The sequence below is a fragment of the Anomalospiza imberbis genome, chromosome 5, assembly GCF_031753505.1.
Source record: "Anomalospiza imberbis isolate Cuckoo-Finch-1a 21T00152 chromosome 5, ASM3175350v1, whole genome shotgun sequence".
NCBI classification, from domain to species: Eukaryota; Metazoa; Chordata; class Aves; order Passeriformes; family Viduidae; genus Anomalospiza; species Anomalospiza imberbis.
In genome coordinates, this window is record NC_089685.1 from 6,792,079 (window position 1) to 6,817,680 (window position 25,602).

General features: G+C 47.5%; 1 protein-coding gene across 7 annotated transcripts in view; it reads right to left on the reverse strand.

The window, feature by feature from the left end:
• Positions 1-25,602, reverse strand: part of FRMD4A (FERM domain containing 4A) — a 360,918-nt gene that overhangs the window by 119,436 nt on the left and 215,880 nt on the right. For all 7 annotated transcript variants that reach the window (XM_068189520.1, XM_068189519.1, XM_068189521.1 and 4 more), the window contains one exon: positions 8,090-8,155. In XM_068189520.1, coding sequence (XP_068045621.1) covers positions 8,090-8,155 — 66 coding nt within the window. The remainder of the gene's footprint in view (positions 1-8,089; positions 8,156-25,602) is intronic.

Consider the following 25,602-nt stretch of genomic DNA (forward strand, 5'->3'; position numbering starts at 1 on the left):
GGGAAATGTGCAGCGCTGCTGTACCAGGGAAGCATCCCCTCCTCCAACTAACTTCCTCAAGACACAGAAGTACCTCTGCTCTCGGCAAGGTCAGTCCTGACCCAGCACATTCTCGGGGACACTTTGCTCCCAGCTCCCACATTGCCCTCTGCCTCCACCTGTCCCAGCTTCTGCTGATGCTCCTCCCATGCCTATGCTGAGGAACAAATCTGGACAGGCTGAACTATCCCTGCTGGGTTTCATTAATTTCCAGTCCAGCCTTTCCAGACACAGCTTTGCTTTCTCTAGAGCTCCTTGACCAGATTGACCTTTGGTGCACAGCAGATCCCCTTGGAGGCTCTCCATGTTCCCTGTCTCTTTGGGCTCGCTGTTGATCCCTGCCTGCAGCTGTGCACCCTACTTGACCTCTTCAAATCCTGCTCCCTGTGACCCTCATTGATGTGCACGACCTGCCAGCTTGCTCTGCACAGCCTGCCTTGCTGGAATGCTCTCCTCTGGCAGCTCCATCCCTTAAGTACCATCTGTAGCACAGGGGTTGTGTCCATTCTCACCCACGGTGAGCTCTGGGGAGCCTGGAGCATGCAGCACACCTGGGAGCTGCTGAACCTGGACCAGCACTGCTCTGTTGTTCTGAATGGAGCCAAGCCAGGGTGCAGAGCAGAGGCTCTTCACCCCTAAATCTGAGCCCGGCTCAGGACATCCCTCTGGCATGCTAATTCTGCTTCCTGTCCTAAATCTTTTCAGTTCTGCCCTCATAATCAAGGGCAACCTTGAGATTATCTGCTTTGCCACCTTCACCCTGCCTGAGATCCCTCTGGCTCTTAAGCTGAACTCCCCAGCTATGCACATAAAATTTCTTTATTTTCTGCCCCTGTTCTCTTTTATTTCCATTTCCCACTAAACACTCTCCTCTCCAGGCTTTACTTCTGGGTTTTCTGGAGCCTAAGCTGAGAACTGAACCGCCAAGATACAGCCCTCCAGTCTGACACCAGAAGTTCTGCAAGCCATGGATGGCAGTGGTGGATGCTTTTTGAGAGAATTAGAGAGGCTCTGCAGAGCAGTTCAACAGAGCTGGAATGATGGATTTGGGAGCACACCTGACTCTCCTGGTCCATTTTTAATTTATCTATTTACCTGGTCTAAGACAATACCTACAGCAACTGTGTCTGCAGGAGGTGTGCTGGCTGGGAATGCTCCCAGCACCACATTCACCTTGGAGCAATGCCAAATGTATGTTCTTTTCAGCAGAAGAGCTCTTAGCTCGTAGTTCACTGGTTGCTCAGTGGGAGCACAGACATGAATTGCCAGTCTGGGATCCCACCTCCCTTTTGGTCCAGCAATCTCTCCTCCATCTCTCCCCATCCCATGGTGACCAAGCCCAGCCATATATTTACAGTTTGCAGCTGTGCTCAAAATGATCAGAAGTTTCAAACAGGAACCTGGGAGGCACACAAAGGCCAGGATAAGTCCTTCCTGTCAAGACAGTGGCTTCACACTCCTCATCTGCCCTGGGCCACAGGCTGTGAAGGGGCAATTCTGTGCTTTGTCCCATTGATATAAATCCCACTTCTGACACTGCTTGGCAGGATCATTCTGAGTTGATCCAAAGCTTTGGACTTCCATAATTTTTAATGCCAAACATGTAAAAACATCCCATCTGCAATTTTGCAAATACTTGCTGGGCTGGACTACAGTCTCACTCTTGCAGTAGTAAATCATGATTTCTTTCTGAAAGAAACCACAGTCCTAACACTGCAATTTGGGAAAATAAAGTCTTCTTTCTAGAAGGCATATTTGACTCCCCTTCAGCTCAAACTCATTTTAAATTATGATCCACTTTCAATGTTCTCACATTTTCTCACTGTGAAGGACTGGATCCTGCCAGAGTTCTAGTATAAAAGTCCAGTCAAGTTCAGCCTGGTCTCCAGTTATTTGTCTGCCCTACAGAAAACATGGGTTTTTTTTATTTTGGAGAGGAGCAACACACCACCCCATAACCTTCAGAACCACTCAGAGGACAGTTATCAAGTCACCTCTGAGCCCTTGTATGAAGTTGAAAGTTGAAGGAACATTTTTCAGCTGCTTCACTGCAGATGTAGAGAGGCTGGGTGGGAAGAAGAGTGCAGGGATCTCTCCTCAGGCACTCACCAAAGGCATCATCGAGCCCATTCCAGCTCTCCATGCCCAGTAGGATATGCCCTATAGACAACTCCAAGAATATATTCACTGAGCAGCTCCTGCAAGGGTGTAGGGAGGCAGTGGGGCTGGCAGGGCAGTACTCACCCCTGTGCTTGCTCCCAGCCCAGCACTGGCACTGCCTTCCACAGGGATGGTTAAAAATGCCTTTGGAGCAGAGCCTGGTGCTCTGCAGGGACTGGAGCTGCCTCTCCTGCATGGCAAGGACGGCTACTGGCACCCAAACATCTCCATTTACGGTCAGGGCTGCGCAGCTGCATTTCTGCATCAGCCCTGGAGCTGATGTTTCCAAAAGGATCCCCAGTTTTGGCAGTGGAGCAGGGCTGGACCCCATTCTTCTGCAATTATTGTGTCTTCCCTGGGGAGACTGAGGCCATCCTAGGGCTTGTTTATCCCACACTGAAGATGAGATATATTGCTGGTCCTCATGCAAAACCTATATCCAAAGTTAGGCAGCTTCTCCTGGTGTAGGCAGGTGCCAGCCTCTGTACCACCTAAAGGGGAACCTTGGCAGTTTTTCCACCGTGCTAGCCCAGGTAACCACCCTGCTCACTGGCATACAGAAATGAGGAAGTAAGAAAACGTGGGTAAAACCCCATGGGTTGCAATTTCTTGATCACAAGCAGTACTGAAAATACTGCAAAAACGATAGCAGATTCCTGGGAGGAGAGCAGACTGTTTTATCTCTCCCTCCAGCCATAATTAATGGAGCTATTTCTTTCAAAAGTGCCATTGCTTCCCCAGGACAGTGAACCTCAGGCTGGTGCCAGCGAGGCTGATCCCAGAGGAGTGAGGGACACCGGTGTGCTCCACACTGAGCATCTCCACTGGGATAGCCACGCTGGTGACATGGTGACAGCCATCCATGTGGCAGTGAGTCAGCAGCCCACAGGGCACTTTGCCAGCCCGGTGCTGGCTCACAGCTCCAGTGTCTCCCGGTCTGGCTTGGAGGCGGTTCCTGGGGATGAGATGCTGCACCACGGCAGGCATACTGCAAACAAATCCTGGGCTCCTGAAAGACTCCTCACTCACTCAAAGCAGAGCTGGTTTTGAGCAAGGCAAAAAGGGATGTTCAGTGCATCCCGTTAATTTTGGCACCTGTACCTGCATGTACAGGTGTACTGCTGACCTGCTTCTGGATGCACTTGCACAGCAGCTGGGAGATAGAAATGCTGCAAGAAGAGTTACTCAAGAAGTGTCAACATGGACATATAGGTGGGTTAATCACCAAAATACCTATGGGTTGTGCTGACCTCCCTGTCTCTCACTGGCTTAGTGCTTCCTGGGAAGAAGGTTAGAAACAAATTGCCCAGTTATTTCCTACAATCAAATTGCAGAGCTTTCAGGCCCCACAGACAGCTCTGCTACGAGCCTCAGATGAGCTCCATTTCTGCAATAGCTCCTCCAGAGAGAAAGAATTAGTAGGCTTAACACTTCTGGATGACAATTGCCTGAGCTGCTGTCAGATAAGAGGCACTTCCAACCAGTGCAGGAGCCAGGATCAAGCCAGGCTGCTTGATTCAGCCATCCCAGAAAAAAAGCCATGTTTATAAAACCCACATGAAAAGGAACGAATTGCCAATTATGCAAAGGTCTTTAAATAAAGCAACACAAACCTTTCATGTGCAGCAGGCAAATGATACATGGTCACTGGAAATAATATAACTGATAGGGAGGCTGTGAGTGGGGAATGGAGGAAATCCATTTTCCAGAAGTATGAAAATGGACTTGCTCGATGAAAAAGATTAGCTGGATAAAGCCAAACACTTTTAAAAAAAGAGAACTGTGCTAGAAACTAAACATGCATCAAAGAGAAACAGGAAAAAACTCCCCAGACTGTAAGATCCAAGGAGCCACACTCTACTCCTGCTCAGAAAGAAAAAACTGTCAAAAAAAATGCTGTATAAACTTGCCACAAACCCCAGATCTTCAACAGGCATTTATCAAATGAAACACACACCAAATGCAACTCTTCTGCCTAATCCCAAGTCAAACAGCCTTTGAGTTTCAGACCCTCAGGAAGAGATTTCCATATGATCCTCCTCTGTCTCTGTTTATGATTAGCCCTTCTAGATTTCAGCATTTATCTGACAAAACACATTGGGGAGGGTTTTCTTTTATCCACAAAACCCGTGTTTCTGCTTTTCCTTAGCTGCTGCTGCACCACCCTGCAGCTGCTTGACTTGGGAGGACAAGACTTCAGTCAAGACCCTTTGTTTGAGTAAAGCCAGGATCTCTTTCCTGATGATGGTAACCCCCAGCCCTTGCATTATGTGCCAACACTGAAGCAAGCCAACATTCACAGAAGGGGTTATAAATGCTGCCTTTGCGCCAAAATCTCACTTTTGGGGTATGGTAATGCAAATAAAACCTACGTGCCTGGTGGGTCCAGCTGGCAATAGCTCTGTGGCCTGTCAGAGGGGTTTTTGCAGTTTTGGGAGGGAATTTGTGGTGTTGAAACATTTCAATCTGGCCTGGCAGAGCTGTCACACTGAGCCACTGCTGATTCCTGTGAGCAGAAGCACCAATTCCACTCCCTGTCCTCCAGCAGCCTGGCCCTCATTACCCACCAACTGATATGTTTCAAATGATATATTCATGAACCCCCTTCCCTGATCACAGCCAATTCACAGACAAAAAGGGAGTACATTTGCTTAATACACTGCTTTTTGCAAACACCCTGATTGTTCCCAGATGCATCTGGTTTTGCCGAGCAGGACTTCAGGCAGGATAGGAAATAATTTCAGCTCCCCAGAGTCACTGGCCAAAGCTGTTTCAAGATGCTCCAGGAGCCCTCTGCATCCCGTTGAGGGAGCTGTATCCAGCTCTCTCCTTCAGTCAGACCCAGCTTGTTCTGCTGTGTTTTTTTTTTCTTTTTCTTTTTTTTTTTTTTTTTTTCTAGAGGAGTACCCCAAAGATGAACAAAGGGAAAGAGCATCTCTCCCATGAAGAAAAGAGGAGAGAGCTGGAGTTGTTCAGTCTGGAAAAGAGAAGGCTCCAGGGAGACCCCACTGCAACCTTCCAGTACTTAAAGGAGGATTATTAAAAAGAGGGAGAGTTACTTTTTCCATGGCCAGATAGAGATGGGAAAAGGGAGAACTGTTTTAAACTAAAAAAAAAGGGAGGGATTTTGATTAGGTGTTAGGAAGAAATTCTTTACTCAGTTCTACTGAAAGGTTGCCCTGCCCATGGCAGGGCGAGTGAAGCTAGATGGTCTTTAAGATCCCTTCCAACACAAACCTTTCTGTAATTCTGTGATTTTATGAAAATCCAGCAGCAGGATCCCTTCTCCAGTCAGAGCACCTGATATCACACATACAAGCACTGAAAGGTGATGTAAAGCCAGATCCAGGTTAGGCTGTTATTTTGATCTCACCCGTGGAGAGAAATCAAATTTACTGATTACCAGTGCTCTTTCCTAAACTCTCATAGGAGTGGAAAAGCTTCCAAGAAAGGTTGAGGTTAGTGTAAAGGAGAAAATTTCACATGAGAATTTAAGAGACTGACTCCTGAGCAATTAAAGCCAATGCAGGTCTAGATCTTGAGGCCCAACAAAGCTGCAGAGGAACCTCGTTCATGATAAAATCCAGCAAACCAGCCCTCTGTTCCAGCCCATGGCAAGACACCCACAGAAAAACACAGCTTTGAAGTGACAGCCAGAAGCTTGGGCTTGGATGAACACTTTATTTACAGCTTCTAGCTCAATTCAGCAACAAGATAAGGTAACACTAATAAAAACAACGGTGCTCAGAACTTACAAAACAGTTTTTACCTGAAATCTCATGATAAGATACAAACAATATGGGTTAGCTGGTGAGATTTCCCCTAGCAAAGTGCATGTTGCTCCCAGAGGGAGCTCAGACCACTGGGACAAAGAGCTGCTCATCTTGGTGACCTCAGCCCACTCCTGCTGAGTGGAGCAGCTCCAGGACCACCCAATGCTGGTGGCTTTGCCTGTGCTTTACAGGCAGGCAAACCAAAGTGTTGTGTCCACGTCTGCAAAGAGTATCAGTACTGGAGACATACTCAAATCCAAAACATCCACTTTCCTCTTCATCTGCTCCACCTCAAAGTGATTTCACCCTGACTAGAAGCTACCTAACAACATTGGCATTAAGCCAGAAAAGCATCAGAGATGCCTCACTGGACATTCCTGTACGTATGGGGGCACGGGGGAACTCAGAGATGTGTGTACTGCATGCAACAGAGGTTACTGCTTTTTCTGGGCATGAATTTTTCATCATCACCCTCCTCACCCTCCCCACTTCCCTCATTCACACATTACTTGAAAACAGCAAAACGATTTGTTGTACTAATAAAATTCAACCATGGGTCACTTGCAAACTAGTTAGTGTGATTTACAGAGCAATTTGCTTCCTATATTGATTACAAGGAATTCCATTGAAGGTGTGATCAAACACTTAGAAAAACATAATATCATGTGACACCATTTCTGCTTCCTTGGAAGTGGACACATCTTCCCACGCCAGCCTCCTTGGCTGTCATCTTCCTGTGGTTTTTTAGTGGCATTGATCAAACCCCAAATAAGTAGGTTGGCCAAGGCAGCTCACATAGATTTCCTGCAATATATTTTAAGCTGTGATTATTAATACACTGAGCAGTGCTTTAGCAGAGCTATTCTCCAATAGTCCATTTTAATTTTTAATTGAACTAAGAAAAATTAGAAAAGGCATTTAGATTAAATAGGAAGCCAAGTGCTGTGTCCTTGTGATGAAGGTGACTAAACTTCCCCCCAGCCAGCTGCAAAGCATAAGAGAACCTGGTGCAGCCTATGCAGAGACCACTGGTATGGTGTTTTGTTTAAATTAGTCATCCTGATTTAGCTGTTCTCATTGCACCACTGGCCTGACTCATGGTTACCCAGGTACTCTCTGAACACACTGTGTGTCAGGGGCAGCTGAGGGATTTCACCTCCTTGATGACTATGTGCTTAAAAAACGTTACCCATTAACAGTTTTGTAATGGCATTTTTAAGCAACTTTCCAGAACGTGAGGCTGAACGTGCTTCCGGCGATTCAAGTCCCCTGCAGCCATTCCCATTCAGGTCTGCCGGTGCTGGGCAGGATCCTGCCTCCCATCTTATCAGCTGTAGCCAGGGCATTTGGGTGCTATGGGAAGTTTCATTTCCTGCTGCTTTGGCTGCCTGTGGAAGCCTTTGTAAAAGGAAAGACATTCTTCTAATTCTTGCTGTTAACCCATTGGGGATTTCTGAGACAGGAGCCAAAATTGTCAGGAAAGTGTAGGATGCTACAGCTTTCACCAGCGAATCCTTACAAAGCCACCACCAGACTCTCATTGTTTCTAGTCTTCCTTCTTTTTTTCGAAAGTAAAAAATAAGGCAGATGGAATGTGGACCTATTTTAATACATATTTGTGTTTGACACATGAACCTACAATAAATGCCAGCCTGTGGCATGACCACCACAGCATCTTCTCCTGCCAACCACATTCCCAGTGTAGGTGGGAGCATGAGCACAAACCTCTCTGGTGTGGAGCCCAGCAATTTAGGATGCCAAGCAGAGAAGCTGGAGGTAATTTAAGCAGATGCAATGCATTTCTCATCTCTCAAAAACATAGTTAAGAGATATAACAACAGTGTCAAAAATGACCACAGGTGCTTTTCTATCTCATTGGCAGGGACTGGGACAGATTTGGCACAGAATAAAGTAAAAATATGTCTTGAATTAGTCCTTCCCACAGGTATGCCTTTGCAGAGCCTTCCCAGGCAGCACTACTGCAGCTTCCCTGAGCTCTGCAGGCAATCACAGCATGAAGCTGCTGAGAAAACTATCTGAAAACCCTTTACTCTCCCCACCCTGGTGAAAACCCATGGCTGTACAAGATATCAAATGATGAAATGTGCAGTTCCTACCTGAACAAGGAGCTCCAGCTTCCTGTCATCAAGGAGGTGCACTTGGCATCTGCGACCCTCTGTCATCTGCAAGGGAGAAGAGGAACGTGTGTCAGAGTGCCTGGAGTCACAGCTTAGCACGTGGCTGCTGGCTTCCCCCAGCACAAGTTGGAGCCTTTCATTCGATGCAGTCCTTTTGGTTTGTGTTTACTTATTTCTTTTTTAAATTAATCCCCCTTCTTTTGGCACCAGGGTAAAGAAAAGGCTGGAAGGAGAAAAAGAAAAGCCACCCTGATAGCTGTCATGGAGCGGTGTCTGGTGCCTGCTCGGATGCAGCTGCCAGGAGGAGGGTGTTCCAGTGTGTTCAGTGGGGGCAGGGGGTGGTTTGCAGCACAGGGGCCCTGACGTTTCACACTGAAGCCTCCAGCTCTGCAGCTGGCTTGGCTGGCAGAGGAGACATCCAGACAAGTTTCCCCAAGCCCCTCAACAGCCGTGATCCAGCCATGCCACAGGTACTGTGGAGCCAGGTTCCTCCCTGGGCCGTGCAGATGCTGCTCCCTGGAGTGGCACCAGGTGTTTGTTTGGCCCTGAATCCTGAAATGGGCTTGTCCTACCTGGAGTATCCTATTTCAGATGTACCACAGGAGCCACTTGTGACATCACTGTACTGGTCCGAAAGTGTTTCCACACCAGCAGTTTATTACAACAGTTAACAAATAATATCAAAAAAACTATTGTGTGTACAAGGCTTATATGAGATTTCCAAGGTCCATAGATTGGGGTCCTAAGAAATAAGTGAGCTGTGGTCTGGGGGAACTCCTCTATAGTGCATCAAGCCCTCTCTTGCTCAGAGCACCATGAGTGATGAGCAACTTCGCTTTGCAGAGTTACGGATCCCAGCTCAGTCCCACAAAGCCCTTCAGAGACAGGCAAAATCCCACTATCTGTTAATGGGATATGGGCAGCCTTAAGCCTCTTTGGCTCTTGGAAATCCCTTTCTCAGCACGACTTAGGCAGCACACAAGCAGCCCCCCAGTGTGGGCTCGCCCTACAACACTCATGCACACGTGGACCCACGTTGGCACAGACCCAGCACAGCCCCACAGCTCAGCTTAACCCCCCAGGGACCCACCACCTGCAGCCAAGGCACCTTCCTGTGCTTTGCACGGATCCCTAGCTTAATTTAAAAATATTGCTTGCCCTGGTGAGTCCTAAAGTATCACCAGAAGGGAGCAGAGAGTCCACAGGATACTGGCAGGGGGGTCACAGACTGCTGGAGACATGAATGCTGCAGCATCCTGGGCATTCCTGCCCTCATCCATCACCTCTTCCCTGACACAAAGCTGCCTTGCAGAGAGTGGGAAGTGTGCTTGGGGGGTTAACTGAGGACAGCTCAGCTTTCTGCTTCAGCTCTGTGGGCTAAAAATCAGCTGCTCCTGTGGCTGATGGGGCTGGATGTGCTGGCATCCAGGAGGCAGTGGTGGATGCTCCACCATCAACTCTGCCCAATCAAGAATCCAGGCATTGTATGGCCATTGCCACAGGATCTGCAACCTCAGCCATCTCCAGCAGCATCACCCTCATCCTGCTATCTCTCAGCACAGGAGCCCATCAGCCTCTTCTAGGTGCTGCTGTCCTCCCTCTTGACAGATCTGTCCCACATCCATCTCTCCCTTTCCTGGTACCAGATTGAAGTGAGTCTTACCCAGCCCCTTCCACAAAAAAAAAAAGATTCAAGTATTCCAACAACTCTGTTGAACCTTAAGCAGGCCATTGAAGATGCATAGTTTATTATGAGAAAACTTCAGTCAAAATGAGCTTTTCCCTTCAACTCACCTGCAATTTACAATTCTGGAAGGCACAATCCCATGTGATTCATGCAGAATTTACCCCTTTTTGTTATTCACATCAACACGCCTCTGAGTATCCTGCACGCCAAATAACATCACTTTCCTTCTCTTCTTCCATCAGCACAACTGGAGCCCTGGCATTGCAGCCAAAGGAAAGCCTTGTAAAACAAGGCTTCTCATAAATGTCAACCAGTTACCGCCATGGCAATAAATTGTCTTACGAGAATTTCCTCCAGTAAGAAATGTTATGCAAAATACGGCTTCTCCTAAGGTGTATTACTTGGTGAGCGAGATTTTTCACTATTAAACAGCTTTCAGCTCAGTTGTAAAAGTATGCCAGAGGCTCAAGAAGGGCTTTGAAATGTTTTCTCCTGTTTGGAAGAGTTGTGTGGGTCATGTTCACACAGGCATGGGGAACCTCAAGCTTTCTTCACTGGGCTTCCCCAGCAGATAAAACTCTGGGTGCCCGAGCTGTGCTTTGACATCTCCCTCATCCTCTTACTGTAACATATCCACTGCATCTCCAGATGGGGAATATGCACTGATATTCCAGCTTTAATATGAGTTTACCCAAGGCAAGAGATAAAGCAGTGAGTTCATTGTGGCGATGGCAGGGATGGAACACAGTCCTGCTTTCGTGTGTTATGCTCCATTGGCTATAACAAAGTTGAAATATGAATAAGAGAAGGTGAAAGGGGGAAGAGGGAACATTTTCTGAGATGTCTGACTTTGTGCTGTAGTGTTTCAGCAAAGCGCTTGCTTCCCGTGCAGAGCTTCTTTAACTCTCTGTGCTTTTCCAGCCTGGAGTTTCATAGCCCTTTAGTGCTTTCACTGCTAAAAGAAATCCCAAATGCAAACAGCTGGGAACATGAATAAATATCTGAATAAAGCAAAGCTCTGAAATGCAGCACATGATGGTTGACTAATTGAAAGGCCTTTCATGAACATCCCTCGAAGCTCAGCAGGTCCACAGGTTGGAGATCTGCTACAGCGTTTCCTCCCTCCAGCCACGGGGCTTTTCATTTGCCTTAGAAATGAGCAGTGCTTTCCAAGAGAAAAGAAAAGAAGGTAGAGACAGGTTTCCTACTTGATATAAACTATAATATGATGGTCCTGCCCTCCCCCCTTTCTGCTTTATCATTCCACCAGGTGTCTGAAGCCCACATTATGTGCTTTTTTGCATTGTCGGATCAATACAAACTCTGCTAGCTCGTCAGAGCAAGAAATGGGAGCATTTCAAAGCACAGCGAGAAGGCCCTGATTTAGCACAGTCTGTCTGGGTAAAAGATGCTGCCACTGACACTGTGCAAATTGGCTGCTCTGCACTCTCTGCTGCACTGCCGTGCATGGGGCTGCTGCTGGCTCCTGCGAAACCACTCAAGGAATGCTTTCTGCTTCCCTGTGCAATCAGAGAAGGGAAATCAACACCAAAGCCCTATGGATGGGAGCAGGAGGTCACCTAAATGAGCTGAGAGTACCAGAGTTTGGATGGAGGGAGGGAGACCACAGGACTGAAGTGGGATTCTCCTTTCCCAAGGCTCTTACCTGTCAGAACCCAGAATGTCCCTTGGACACTCTTGGATGTTCCGGGCCCAGGTCAGAAGCTTTTGAGACCCTGGAATGCAGCCACAGACCTCTGTGGCTTCGAACTAGATCCAAGGAACAATTTACCAGCCTTGCAGGAAGAACAAGAAATCACAAAAGTTTAGATATTATAGTAGAAGTAGTCACAAAGTGAAAGGGAGAGTTTTTGAGTGCTGTACAGGGGGGTTTTAGGCCTTGTACAGAGGGGTCTGAGTTTTGTACAGAGGGGTCAGAGGTTCTAAGATGGAGGGACTTGGGTGTGCCCTGTCCTCTTTCCTTCTTCTTCCTAACCTCCATGTTCTTGGTGATGTTGGCCCTCACAGATTGGTTTAGAGTAGAAAGTCACTGTTCAATATAGGTGATGGGCACTGGGGAAAAACCATAAACGTTTAACACGTAATGTATGATATAAAAGAGGGCACCAGCCCCCTGGGTGTCGGAGTGTGCCTTTGCCTGACTGCTGGACGGACCGCAGCAGTTCAGGGAGAAATCTTTTAGATAACACACAATAAACTACCTTGAGACCGGACGACTGAAGACTACTGAGACTTTCTTTGGAGGCAGGGGTTGGAGGAGAGACTTTTCCACCTTTCTGGGCCACCCCAACCAGGGGGTGAGTCCCGACAACAACAACGACAGACCCCGCACTTACCCAGAGAAGGATGGGGAGAACTAAGCTAGGGGAACTTGAACTAAGAGGTACCAAGACATAGCTTTTCCTTCACCTTGAAAAAGCAAAATCCCAGCAAAGGGATGAGAACCAATGGTTGAGCAGACTTCCTGACAGAAGAGTGGGACACCGGATGTGACACGGAAACAGGGGAGTTCAGTCCTGATCAAGTCCTGGTTTTCACAGTGAGCTATGTGAGATTTCCTGTACCAACACAGTCCCCCACTTTCCTTCTGGAGGGCAAGATCCCTCTTCCCTAACTCTAGAAATTAAAAAGCCAAGTTCAACCTAACAGTTGAGATGCCCTTGATGCTCAAAGCAGAGAGAACACTCAAACATTTCAAGTGAGGTGAGACAGTTCCTAGTTGAGTTCCACGGCTATCCCTGCTGCTCACTCAGCTGCAGCTCTGCCAGGATGCTGTATCCTCACCAACCCCTCAGATTTCCAAAGCTTCTCAAGACATGTGAAGAGGTGGGACTGTGTTACACCCTCCTGAGTGCTAACAGTTCACCCATATGGCAGTGAGCTGCACGCACTGGGTATGAATATGGGCCACGAGCATCTCATGGACCACACTTAACACGAGCTCAGATGGAAATTTTGCGCCAAAATGCAGAACACATTTTTTCCCTGCCCAAAACAGCTCAGTAACTCACTTTTTTTTTTCTGAAAATCTGCCACTTCTTTTAGTGCCTGCACAGGCAGCATGACCTCACCAAAGGCCTGAAGAACTGAGCATGAGTGCTTTTTAAAAAGCTCTATCACTTATATATATGAGTGTGTAAGGACTAGGGATAATACATCCTCAATACCCAAACACAGATACCACTTTTAAGGCATGTGAAGACCTGAAGCAATGTGTTTGTGTGGCGAGGATCTGGAATAGTCTGCAGGAGGGCTGATTGTACACAGGGCATGCATTCTTTCTCTGCTCCTTGGCTTCTCCACCTTGAGGACAGAAAAACTGATCCTGACCTTTGTAAAACATTTTGAGGTCCATCAGTGACAGCAAGTCCTGACATATACGTTTGTTTACTCTAATACAGAGATGCTACAGAAAGGAAATCTGTCTTGTGGTTACTCATGGGATCTTCTGAGTCGCAGCTGTTTTTCTCAGGGAAAGGACATTTTAGTTACCTTTATCACAAGACTTTAAATCTCCTTTGGAGGCTTCTACCCAAATATTTACACAATGGGTTTCCTAGGGAAGGCAGGCTGGCGGTTGTTTTGCTCTGTGCCATGAAATGCTCTGATGATTGCCCTCCTCTCTATTCATCTTCACTATAACTCAAACATTGTCTCGGAGAATCCTATAAGCTGTCTGTGACACAGCCCCAAAACCTTCATAACGCTCAGCTAATCCCTGTACACCCAACACTTTGTCACTAAATTATTACAACTGCCCACAGAACTGCTCCATCCAACACAAACAGCCGAGGCGATGGGAGGAAACTGCTCCAAAGAGAACCTTTCCCTTTCAAAATGAAAAAACCCTCCTGGTGAAAGTGCTGTCCCACTAAATAACTCAAAGGCACCAAATGCAAATGCTATTTACAATGTCAGTTCTATAAATATCCGTGGCACATTTCATTAGCCGGTGACTGCAGGAATAAAGAAGAATACAACCTTTTCTTCCTTGAATCACATCAGAAGTTATAATTGGACGCAGAATCTTTCCTAAATGCTCACTGCCTGTAAGGGAGGCAATTACTGTGCTGAATCCACAAAAATCTGCGTCACTCTGTCCATTGTTTGGACAGAGCCGCTGAAAGGAGATAGGGAGAGATGACAGCCCACTGATTAGAGTAAACTCTTAGATTAAACATCCTGCTCCCACTTGACCACTTCTTACCGCCTTCTCATCCTGGCAACTCCTAAGCTTGTCGAGAGAGAGAGGGAGGAAAAGCAGTGTGTTTTTGACATCTGCACAGCTTTGTGCATGTGGCAGTACTTCACTTTGCTGAACTGGGGCCAGTCTGGCAAGCAGCTGCCTGTTGCACTGACCAGCACTGCCTCTTCATGAGCCTGTGTCCATCTGCTGTCTCCTGTCCTACACTCACACTTCAATACCCTGGAGGAATGGACTATCTTTATTTTTATGCCATGTGTTTGCAGAACATCCTCCCCGTTGCTGGTCTGCATCTGCACCTAATAAATGTTACTGATGCCTGGGATGAGGATGGCTGTGAGACAGTGTGCAAAGAGCTGAGCCACTGGGCTGACCCTTGATGGGGACCTGGGAGAGGGGAGATGAGGAGGAGTGCTGGCTGGGCTCTGGGTCTCGCTTGTTTTTGCAGTCATAGAATCACGGAATCATTAAGGTTGGAAAGACTTCCAAGAACACCAAGCCCAGCCTTCAACCAAACACTATCATGCCCACAAAACCATACTGTGAAGTGACACACCTACTCCTTTTTCAAACTCTTTCAGGGGTGGTGGCTCCACTTCCCTGGAAAGCCTGTTCCGATGCTTAAATCAGGTCCTTTAGGTGTGACTCAATGTGAAAGATACCTAGTGAAGAGGAGGAAGATAACTGTTGGTGTAAATGTGGTTGATCTGTCCCAGCCATGGGACTTGCCCACTGCCCTACACTGGTGAGCACATCACCATGGTCTGAAGCACTGCTTATGCCCTGGTCCAAGCTCAAAGCCCTTACTGTGGTAGTCTGTTATTTTACAGCTGGTTTTTCTGTAGTAAGTTTTAATATTCCTCGTTATAAGTTTGTAATGGTTCAGTCTCTGTATCCCATTTGGCTTCCCTAATGGTTCAGTCCTGAGTTGTTTACCACAGTTTTCCCTGCCAAAAGGTATGTCAATGCACATGTCAATCCACCTGTATACCTCCCTCGTTCCCTTGTCTCACCCGTGTCTGTCAAAGATAGCACACTCCTTTGGTTCTGGAGTGTTCCCTGTCTTTCATCCCTTCCTCAGGGCAGAACTGGGTTGTGGGGCTTGCTCCCTCCCCATGTTGGCTTCTATGGGGAGCCCTTACCCTGCAGCCCTCCCCTAATGCCCTCCTACTGGTCAAAGGTTGTGTCCTCCCCGTGTTCCCTCATCCCTATAAAAGTAGCCCCCTCAGGTTCAGATTTGGTTCACTTGCTCTGCCCCAACTTCGACATTAAACGTTTGGAGATTCAGACAAGTGTCCCTCCCTTATTCCTCTGCCTCGGTTTCCTCAAGCCCTGTGCCTCTGCTGTGCCACCCGCGACAGTCTCGGCAGGGACTCGGGGACGGCCACGTGCGTGTCTGCCCTGTGGCCACAAGCGGGACAGCGACTGGCCAGCCTCCATCCCGTGGCCGCCAAGAGCCAGGAGCACTTACACATACTCACTTCTCTGCTCTTCCTTTTCACTAAAATGGGCAACATCTGAGGCACCTGTGCCTTAGTGGCTTGAAGCTCTGAGGATGTGAGACAGTCAGGAGAAACTGTTGTTTTTCAATACAATCCTCATTTCCACTATTTATTTCCACAAGTCTTCCCTAGATAAATGATGAATAGTAGTTTGTGTTATTGTTTTTTTCAGGAGGCAGAAAAATTATTTTAATTTGGCTGATTACTCCTGGCTTGTGAGCAGAGATCCATGTAGCCTGTTCTGTCTGCTAAGGTCAGCAACACAGTTCAGAACATGAGCTGAGCTTTCTGAAATAAGCAGTACAGAATCACACAATGGTTTGGGTTGGAAGGGACTTTAAAGACCAACTAGTTCTAACCCTTGTGCCACAGGGAGGAATGCCACCCACTAGATCAAGTTGCTCAGAGCCTCGTCCAACCTGGCCTTGAACACTTCCACTAATTGGGTATGAAGGAGTAGGGACCCATTAGACAGCAGTTTTTCATTCTAATTTGTTCATGCTATTATTTCTTATGGGAAAGGCTATTTGGTACTCTGCAGCAGGAGAGGTTAGCTGTAAGCCAGTTGTTCTTTCCCCTAACGAGGGTATTCCATCTCTATTCTCAGGCATTTGTCACCTTCTAGCAGTACTTTGGTAAGAAAACCAAGATGTTGCATATTCAAATAAACTGGAACAACCTTTTAAGTTTTCCATTTCAAGGGAACTTGGTGGCAAATGGAGCTTTGAAACTGAGAAGAAAGGCCACAGAAATATGCTGTAGAAATGGACGATGGTGATATGAAGAGAAGTAGCCAATGGCTGATGCATAACCAGACTTCACCTTCTAAAGCAGTGTGGGTTTCCCTGTCATGGAAGTGCTTTGAGGCTCTGTGAAATACACACACAGTCCATAGCTGGATTGACTGGCCAGAAAACAGAAGCTGACAATGATGCAGAACCTCCCACAGGTTTGATAGCACCAGAGGAATGTATCGCGTGCGAGGCCTTTGGCTTTCCCTGTGAGCTTCTTTATCTCACTCCTTGAAAAATTAATGTCCTTTCCAATGGATTAGTGAACGGAGGCAAAATTGTCAAAACCATGGTTACAGATACAGCTCTTAAACTCCTCTCCCGTCCCACATGAAGGGAGTGGTGCTTGACATTACCCATTGCATGGGGGATCTGCACAGGGATGTGTTTCAGAGGGGTCAATGCGATGATTTCTGCAAATACTCATTTGTCAGGAGAGAAGGGAACAACTTCAGTAATTAGGAAGCAAAAGTCCTCCTTGAGAAGGGAGGTGGGATGGTGTCAGCCGCGGTGTCACCCTGTCGGAAGCACCACTTGAACGGATGGTGCGACCCAGCCATTGTGTGGATGCCGACATGGAGTGATGGGACAAAAATTAAGGCAAGCTGCAGGCTGAGTGACCTGGTGACTTCCCTGCTTTGTCTTAGGAGCTGACAAAAGAATTCCTGGCCTGCCCAGGGGCTCCTTGCTTCCTCCACACAGTGCTTTCCAGCCTTGCTTGGGCTCGGCATCACCCAGGGACATCTGCACAGGTTATTTTTCATGCTTTCCCTAAACAGCGCTCAGCAAAAATGCTCTGATTCAGCAAAGCCCATAGCTGTGTCCATAAATCCCCTTTATTTCAGTGTGACATAAGCAAGTGTTTAAGTGGCTTACTGTATCAGGCTGAAATGAAAAACCGTCTCCTACGGTCCTTAAGTCCATTTACAACATCAAGCAATAACTCTCAGGCGAACTTTAAAGCTGGGAATGCCGCGTCTTAACCTCGAAACACTTGGTGCTTGAGCCGTGTAGTCAGAATGAAATCTAATTCCAACACCACGTTTTAAACTGAGCAGGGCATTACCCAGCAGATGCCTAAATTACTGCTCTGAGCGTGGCCAGCCCCGGCGGCCTGATTTCAGTTATATCCTGAGATAAGAAAGTCCTTTCCTGGACAGACCGGCTTCCTCACCAGAATGGAGGCTGTGCTGGTTAGGTCACGTATTGTTTTCTTTCTTGAAAATAATACAGATCTAAATCTGTTCAAATACAAAGGGAAGCAGAAATTCTTGCCCCCTCCCTGCCCTCTGATGTTGAGGCAGGAGGAGAGGGCATTCCCAATGCAGATTTTTTACTATGTTTGACTCCTTTGCCCCTGTAACTCTTTCTCTTCCCTTTCTTGGCAAGGAAATAAACCATTTGCCAGTATAAAAATATACCGGCTTCCAAGAATTATCCCCACTATTTACAAGGCAGGAGTGGAGAGTGTAGGAGTTTTGATATGGTTGGTCAGAGCATCCTCTGAGCTCTGGAGCTGAGGCTGACCACAGGAAGGTTACACAATCCTCAGTATTATTTATTATTTTTAGTCTAGAGTATTCAATAGTCACAGATATCTTAAACCGTACAGATTTGAAACACCTTCTGCACTTCTGCACACAGCAGAAGTGTACTTTGATGAACCTTGATTCAGCTGGTCAGTTGTGCAGGTGGTTCAACATGGTCACCTGCTTCAGGAGCAGCATTTTTAGGTCAAGAACATGCCAGAGCTGTTAAAATTTTGCCTCAAATTGGGATCTTGTAGATGTCTGCTCCATTTTTACTTGGGAAGCCCATGTTGCTCCTACAGCCTTTCTGCACGTGCAGCAAGCTGCTGCACCCAGCAATGGGTAAGGAAATAAATAATAAATAATAGTGCAAAAGAGGCAGCCCAGCTGCTCCTCCTCCCACCAGCCTGGGGCTCTTCCCTGCTGGCAGCACTGTCAGGCAGATGAGTTTTGAATGAATCAGGAGATGGGGCTTCCATCCTCTCCCAACAGACTTCCCTGCACAGCCTCATCAACCTGGTAGATCAGCTCCTGCCTGGAGTCAACACCAAGCCCTGGTGAGAGAGGAAGAGCTGCAGTCCTGCACAGAATTCCATCATTTCTTACAGAGCAGATGATGAGCTGTTCACATTTAGGGCATCTTTAGGTCTGGTGAAACCACTTGATCCATATGAAATCACTATAGCCAAAGTGTTTCATCCTAAGGGAAGTGGAAGGGCAAGGGCAGCCCACAGCCTCATCCCAGCTTACAGGCCTTGGGACTATTCATCCAGACTATGCTATTCATCTGCATGCCAGAGGAATGCCCAAAGACTGAAAAACTGCCACTATCACAAGAAAAAAACATTAAAAAATAGTCCCCCTCATACCTCTATTAATAAGACAACAGGTAGACAATCTTCCTTGCTGACAGCTTCCCAGTTAACATCCAAAATAACTTGCCCTGTACATAAACTTCTGCTGATCCAACTCAGCTCAGCCAAATTGTGTGAACAACTTTATTTGGTGATCTTTTCTTTTTTTATTTCCCCCAGGGTGAACTTATTTTCTGGATAATAATCCCTCTAAGGCAAGTTCTGCAGTTTCATCCCATGTTTGCACATTGCATACAAGAGCTGTGATCCATCATTTGTGTTGCCAGTCCCTAACGCAGCCCGAAGAAATAAATATCAACAGCAGAGCTAAAATGGGAGGCCCAGAGGGAAAGAGGATAAAGGATCTCTGGTGTCTTTCCACAAGGACAAGCAAAGTGGTCCTGGGACAGGTGCTTCACCAACTTTTGAGCATAACTGTGCTTCAAGAAAACCAGGATGTGCCTTGGAAGGGTCTTGCTTCCCCTGGAAGAGCTCTGTATTCACTCTGTTTGCTATGCACAAAGGACACAAAGGGAAAATGATCTAAATTATCTATGAGGGAAATCCTTCACCAATGAGGGACTTGAAGCCTTTTATAAGTCACATCAACTTCTTTGAGGGGACTCCTGGTCACCTTCTGGTTCATTCCCTATATATTCTGCAGCAAGCACTGTGAGCCATCATAGGATAATGACCATGTGGCAATAAAGGACCTGGCAATAGATGATGTTAATTATTACTATTATTATTTTTCCCAAAGATGTTATCATGTCTGTTAATCTCTCCTACACCTGACCTGTTAAATTCCTTGTAAACACACATAAAATTTTAATTTTTTGTACAGTTTCACACTTGAAATGTGGCATACTTTCAGCAAAATGTCCCAGATATTACTTGTTTGTGCATGCAGACAGGGTGTAATTACATGAGAGCATCCAAATCTTCTGGGAACACATTCGCAGGAGGTTTTGTTTAGTTATAGAAGAAAACAGGACTATTTATTTGATATTGAAACTAATGTGATTTGCCAGAGGAAAAAAAATCAATGTGGGTCCATAGGAAGATGACCAAAGTGACCCAAGGCAGTGGAAGTGATAGTATGTGTGAAATATTTTAAAAGGACAAATTAAGATTTATGGCTTGAAGTGTCCTTTTAGTGCTCATGGAGTGTTTTGTGCCTACTGTATCACTGAGCCTTGGGAGGTGTGAGTGGTGCTGGCCTGATCAATAGAGCCAAGGCACTGGGCACTGCATCACTCAGGTACTGTAACAGAGCAGGTCAATGGAGAGCACTGAGCAGTGTTATATATAGCACATAATAGAAAACACACTTACAAAAGTCATTCCAGATGTGAAACAAAAAAAAAAAAAAGCAAAATGTTAATCTGTGTACAGAACTGTTGTTTTCTTTTTTTTTCCCCTTCTTGTTTTGAATAACACTCCAAGAACTGATATGCTTCCAGTGGGAAAATATGTCACCGGGTTGTTTCCAGCCACTGCTAATCAGCAGGTTTGACACACACTTGATGTCGAGAGCCAGGGCTGTGGCTGTGCCCAGGCTGGGCAGCTGCCAGAGGTTCTGCCTGAGCAGCAGCAGCTGACAGGGTCAGTGCAGGGTGGGCATCATCCCCCAGAGCTGGGTTTCACAGGCAGGACGGGGTGAGATGCAGAGCACATTCAGATGACAAGCAGCTGACTCATCCTCAGAGATGCAGGTGTTTTCAGAAACCAGTCCTGCTTGCAGAGGTCTGGTTTGATGCTCTCTGCTCCCACTTTGCTCCCGAGTGCATCCACTGCTGAGCGGGGCAGAGCTGGGGCTGCAGGGCTGGGACATCTCCCATGGGCTCTGCCTGCACACCCTGGATGAGGGGTATGAAGGGGTCCAACCTGCTTTCTCCAGTCCTGACAGCTCCTGATGCTGAACACTTGTGTGTCTGGTGAGGACTAGAGTTCAGACTAGCCCCACCTCAGGGCTCAAGCAGGGAAAACTACTTTCAGGAAGCAGCCTGAAATATATCCCCATTTTATACCCCCATTCACAGCCTGACTAATGCCAGGATATGGCATCACCTGTATTGAGAATTCTTTGGCTATTGGTGCATCAAGACCAGATCATCTCTGCATCAGGGCATCTCATGACATACTAAATATGGACAGTCTGTAACCTCTGCATAGGAGAGACCTGAAATAAATACTTCAACACAAACCTGTTTTTTAGCATATGCCTCTGCTTTTTAAGAGCTGGGAAAGGATGTTCCTTTCTGGAGCTAAACTCAGCAGCTCTTTAGTACTATGAAGACACGATGCAGAAGAGTTAAGGATGGGAAGAGAAGAGGGAACAGCCTGATGCAATGTCTGCAAACTCAGCAGCTGGATCTGATACGCCTGAGCCCTAAGCTCCAAGGATTCAATAGATTCAATATCCATTTTGGAGCAGCCTTCTGCCATGTACACAATCAGCTGTGCCTGTGAGAGGGGACTGAGAAAGTGAGGACACAGCCCAGCACTGTTGGATTTTCAGATTTCCCTCAGAACTGCCATCAGCCCTCCCAGAGCATTTCAGAAGGAACATTCCATGGTGCAACACAGAGGCAAGGCAGACTCGGTGCTTCCCGGCAGTTCTCCCTGGTCTTGGTGAGGAACAAGTCTCTTTTCCCAATTCCCACCATCTCCTGCAGCACAAGCCCAGGTGACACCTTCCTTGACTGCACAAACAACCCAGCAGGGATGCAAAGCATCCCAGGGAGCTCAGGCCACTTCAGATATAACTTTTTTCTCTTTTGGATTTTGCAGTTCAGAATTGCAGAAAGATGGTGGAAGTCACCTCCCAAATTTATTTTCCAGCACGCTTCCACACTGGGGGAGGATTTGTGTGTGCACAAAGGAAACACTGTGTTTGATTACACATCCCCTAAATCATCCCTGTCCTCTTGTGTGCCCCATTTCACCAGGAAATGAGTGTGTGAACACACACGTGGCAGCCACGTGTTGGGATGATGGGTGTCTTCACAAAACCCTGGGTGTGGGTAGCCAGCACAGACATTCCCCAAGCACAGCAAGGACAAAACCATGCTTAGATGTGGAAAAAGCTCAATCCACACTCCCCTCTCTAGGACAGGTGCCACATTTCAGCTGCAGATTTTGTGCTGCCTTTCCAAGCTGCTCACTTGATGCAGCAGATTTCCATCCCCTGCTTGTCCTGCTTAAACCCAGGGTCAGCCCATGGCTGCTCCACTATCTGCAAAGCACTTCCCTGCACGAAATATTTCAGCAGGGAAGGATGGGATGCCAGCAGTGCTTACAGCGTGTGTGGTACAGCTGCAGCCACGTTCAATCCCACACGGCCAGGAAATCCAAACAAGGGTGGGTTTATTTTGATTGGGAGATCTGGAGACTTCCAAGAAGAAAAATAAATAAATAACCTAAACACTAGAGCCGGAGCCTAGTGGGTTGGCAAGCCCAACAGCCATTGTCAAAATCTTAGGCATTACGTGTGGAAGTGTACATACAAAAGGATTTCTCTGGCCAAAATGGGAATATCAACCTCTTTTTGGTTTGCAGCTTTCCAGGAGATTTTCATTGGACCTTTTTATAGTGAATTTAAGTAACAAAAAGTCAACGTGCCTACCTCTTTTTTTTGCCTCAATGACTTTTCCCAAAGTTTACTATGCTAAATCAGACCTCATCCCACCCAGTGCACGCAGGCAAAGCATCAAAATATCATTTAGCTACCCACTAGCCATCTTTTCTTGAGGGTGGGGACACGGCAACTGTTCCACACCATGTGAAAATGTCAGAGAGAAGCTCAGGACAAAAGCAGAAGTACTGTCTATCTGTTAGGAAAGGAGTAAAGTGGGTTGCAAACAAGAACATTGTTGGTGGTACTGGAAATCAGATGGTCCCAGCTCCTCTGGCATCCTCTCATTTAAAGGCTGGGCAAGGGCTGAAGTCCCACCTCACCCCACAGAGAGGCACCCAGGGCATCTGGCTCCAGATCTGGGGCCTCAGAGGAGTACCACACAGCCATGAAGCAGAGCTGCACTGGGAAGGGGAGGTACATCAGGGTCTTCTACTTTTTTTGGCAGGCAGCCTTCAGAGTAAACCTTCAGGCTGACATTGATTTGTGAGTAGGTGGAGTGCAAAGGTGACTTGGAGCAGAGGAGACAAGATCAAAACTTGTGTGTTTGCGATTCATCAACATGAAAGTGCTCCCAGAAGCTTGGAACTGATCAAATATCTGTCTGGGATCCCTCCTCAGTGTCAGATCAGAGAGAAAAGCAATCAAAGTCATTTTTGGTCCTTGACAAGGTTCATGCCCAGAAAAGGGGACAGGGGCTCCAACTCATTGTGCAGCCTCACCAAGTTGTGGCTTTCTAGGACATGGCACATACTGAGATTTACAGGAGGGCTAGGAATTAAATTTTTGTAAGTCCGGGAGCAGAAGAAATATCAGTGGGTGTTGTCAGTTGCAGTGGTCCCTTAGGCCACGCTGGGCAATGCACTGCTGGCTTAGGGAACCTGAGAGAGGCTGGGAAAACCTGGGATTTGGAGCTGGAGGAGGCTTGTAAGCAATTCCATCACAGCTTAACCTTGTCAGACCTTGCTGCCTGCTGGGCTGCCGTGCTCTGCTCGCACTGGGACTGCAGGGCAATTCTCTCCCCCAGCTGCTGGAAGGAGCAAGCCAGCAAGGATGACTGGAGATTGGCATTGCTGAGTGACCTTGGGAGCCAGCTGTGCACCTCATCCTGTGATGAAGCATGGGGATCCCAGGGAGCTGCAGTTAGCTGCTCTTATGGCTGACCCCATAGCACATCCCCCCAGCTTCCCAAGAGATGGGCATATGTGGGGTGGCTCCCACATAGATAGAGATTCTGGGTGCAGCTCAGAGAATCAAAAGCCTTGATTTCCTCAATCACAGAAAGTTCTGAGTAAAAGACACCCAAGTTTCCTGAGAGCTGAACCTAAGTGTGTCCCTGTGCGTCACAGTAGCCTTTGCTTGTCCCAGCAATGCAGCTCACAAGAAGCGGGTCATACAGAGCCTTTCTACATCTTTGGGTCATCACTAAGCCCTGACCCCAAATTTGGTTAATGCTGGATCACCATGCTCCTTAACACCTTCCCCACATGTCATTCCTCTTGCAACGCATGACCCTTCCTTCACAGTCCTAACAGATTGCAGCTGGAGACTTCAGTGACTCCCCAGCCCCATTCTGATTCTCCTTAATACAGCATTTTCTCCTTCATCCATACCTGCAGTTTTATTTTGGCCTTGCTGTTAAGCTGTACTTAAAATTGATTCAAACCTTCTGCTATTACTCACACAGTAACAGTAGCAACAAAGGGGATATGTACCACTGTAATGTCATGTGTGGGACTAGAGTCCATGACTTGGGAAGTCTTCCCAAGTCTTCCCCAGTCTTATGTCCCTCTTAACAACACCCAGTTCACTAGCTGAAGTGCTTGACCCGGCTCAACAGTTTGACAGGATCTCTCTGCACCAAATGATGCTGCATTGCTCTAGGGCCCTGAGCAACCCAATGATGTGACCACAGGTATCATCAAACACTAAGTTGCATTTTTAATGCAATAACCAGTTTAGACATGCAACAACAGGACCACCAGAAATAGTCTACAAGGAGACAAGAGTAGCTTGCCCAGAAGGGTTTTGAGTGGCTCACTGGTGCATCTATGCTCATACAACAGCAGAGATCCCATATTTTTATCCTGGGCATTTAGAACAAAAATTCACATAAGAACAAGATGTTCATTTTCCACGTGCATAAATCCACATCCTATGCTCCACTGGTGCACTTCTCCCTTCTGTGGAAACTGATCACACAGCATGATGGATGAGCAATGCCAACTCCTTCAGCCTGTTTGCTCCTCTGAGGGACACAGCTGACCTTAGCAGCAGCAGAAGATGGTACTGAGCTAAAGACCCTCCAAGATATCCCCTCTTGCACCAAGACGCAATAAATCCTTGAGTCCTTATGCTTCTGCCACAGCCCCCTTGCTTGGCAGCACAGCTGGGCTGCAGAAACCACCCCACTAGCAGCTCGCCCTCCTGCAGAGCATGGCACATACCTGCCTGGCACCGATGCTTAAAACCACCTTCCAAATATTAATATTTGGAAGAGAACAGGCTACCTGTAACTTGGGCCAGGAAGGTCGAGCCAAGCAGCTCTGAGCCACCAAGCCGAGCCCGGCCAGGGTCAGCACCGCGGTCCAAGGGAGTGTGCAGGCAGCAGCCCTCCAGCCGGCCCTCTGCCATCACCCCAAGGAGAAAGGGATCAGCCTGAGGGGTTTAGCTCCATCGGGAATTCTCTGGAGCCTGGCAGGCAATTCTAGGCAGGGAAGATGGCACAGACACCCACGCCCGTAACAGACCCCTCCATGCACGGGTGGGGGATGCGCATCAGACCCCGGGCACCAATCTGGAGGGAACCGGGTCCGAGACACCCCGATATCCAGCTGGAGCTGGGCAGAGCCAGGATCCAACCTCTCCCGATACCCGAGGCACGGGGAAAGCCCCGTTCAGCCGAGCCCATGAGGTGCAGCGCGCCGGCAAAGGCACCACACCCCCTTCGCCGGTGGAAAGGGCGAGCGGTGCCGGCGTTTTTGTTCAGGACAGCGTTTTAAAATCCCAAAGCAAACCAACAAGCTGGGAGTTCAGCTTTCCCTGCGACCTGACTTGCCTGGGAGAGATTTGCAAGATAGCTCCGCATCTGTGTGTGCTGTATTGCTAAACCGCTGCCAGGGCTATTATTAGAAACAATTGTCTCTCCTGGAAATTTTATAGAGAGGTTTGAAACAACTTTTCTGCTGCCCTCCCCAGCAGCCAGCGGGTAACAATGCGGCCAAGAACCCTCCTTACACGGAGCCAGTCTGCAGGGCGTGCAGATGC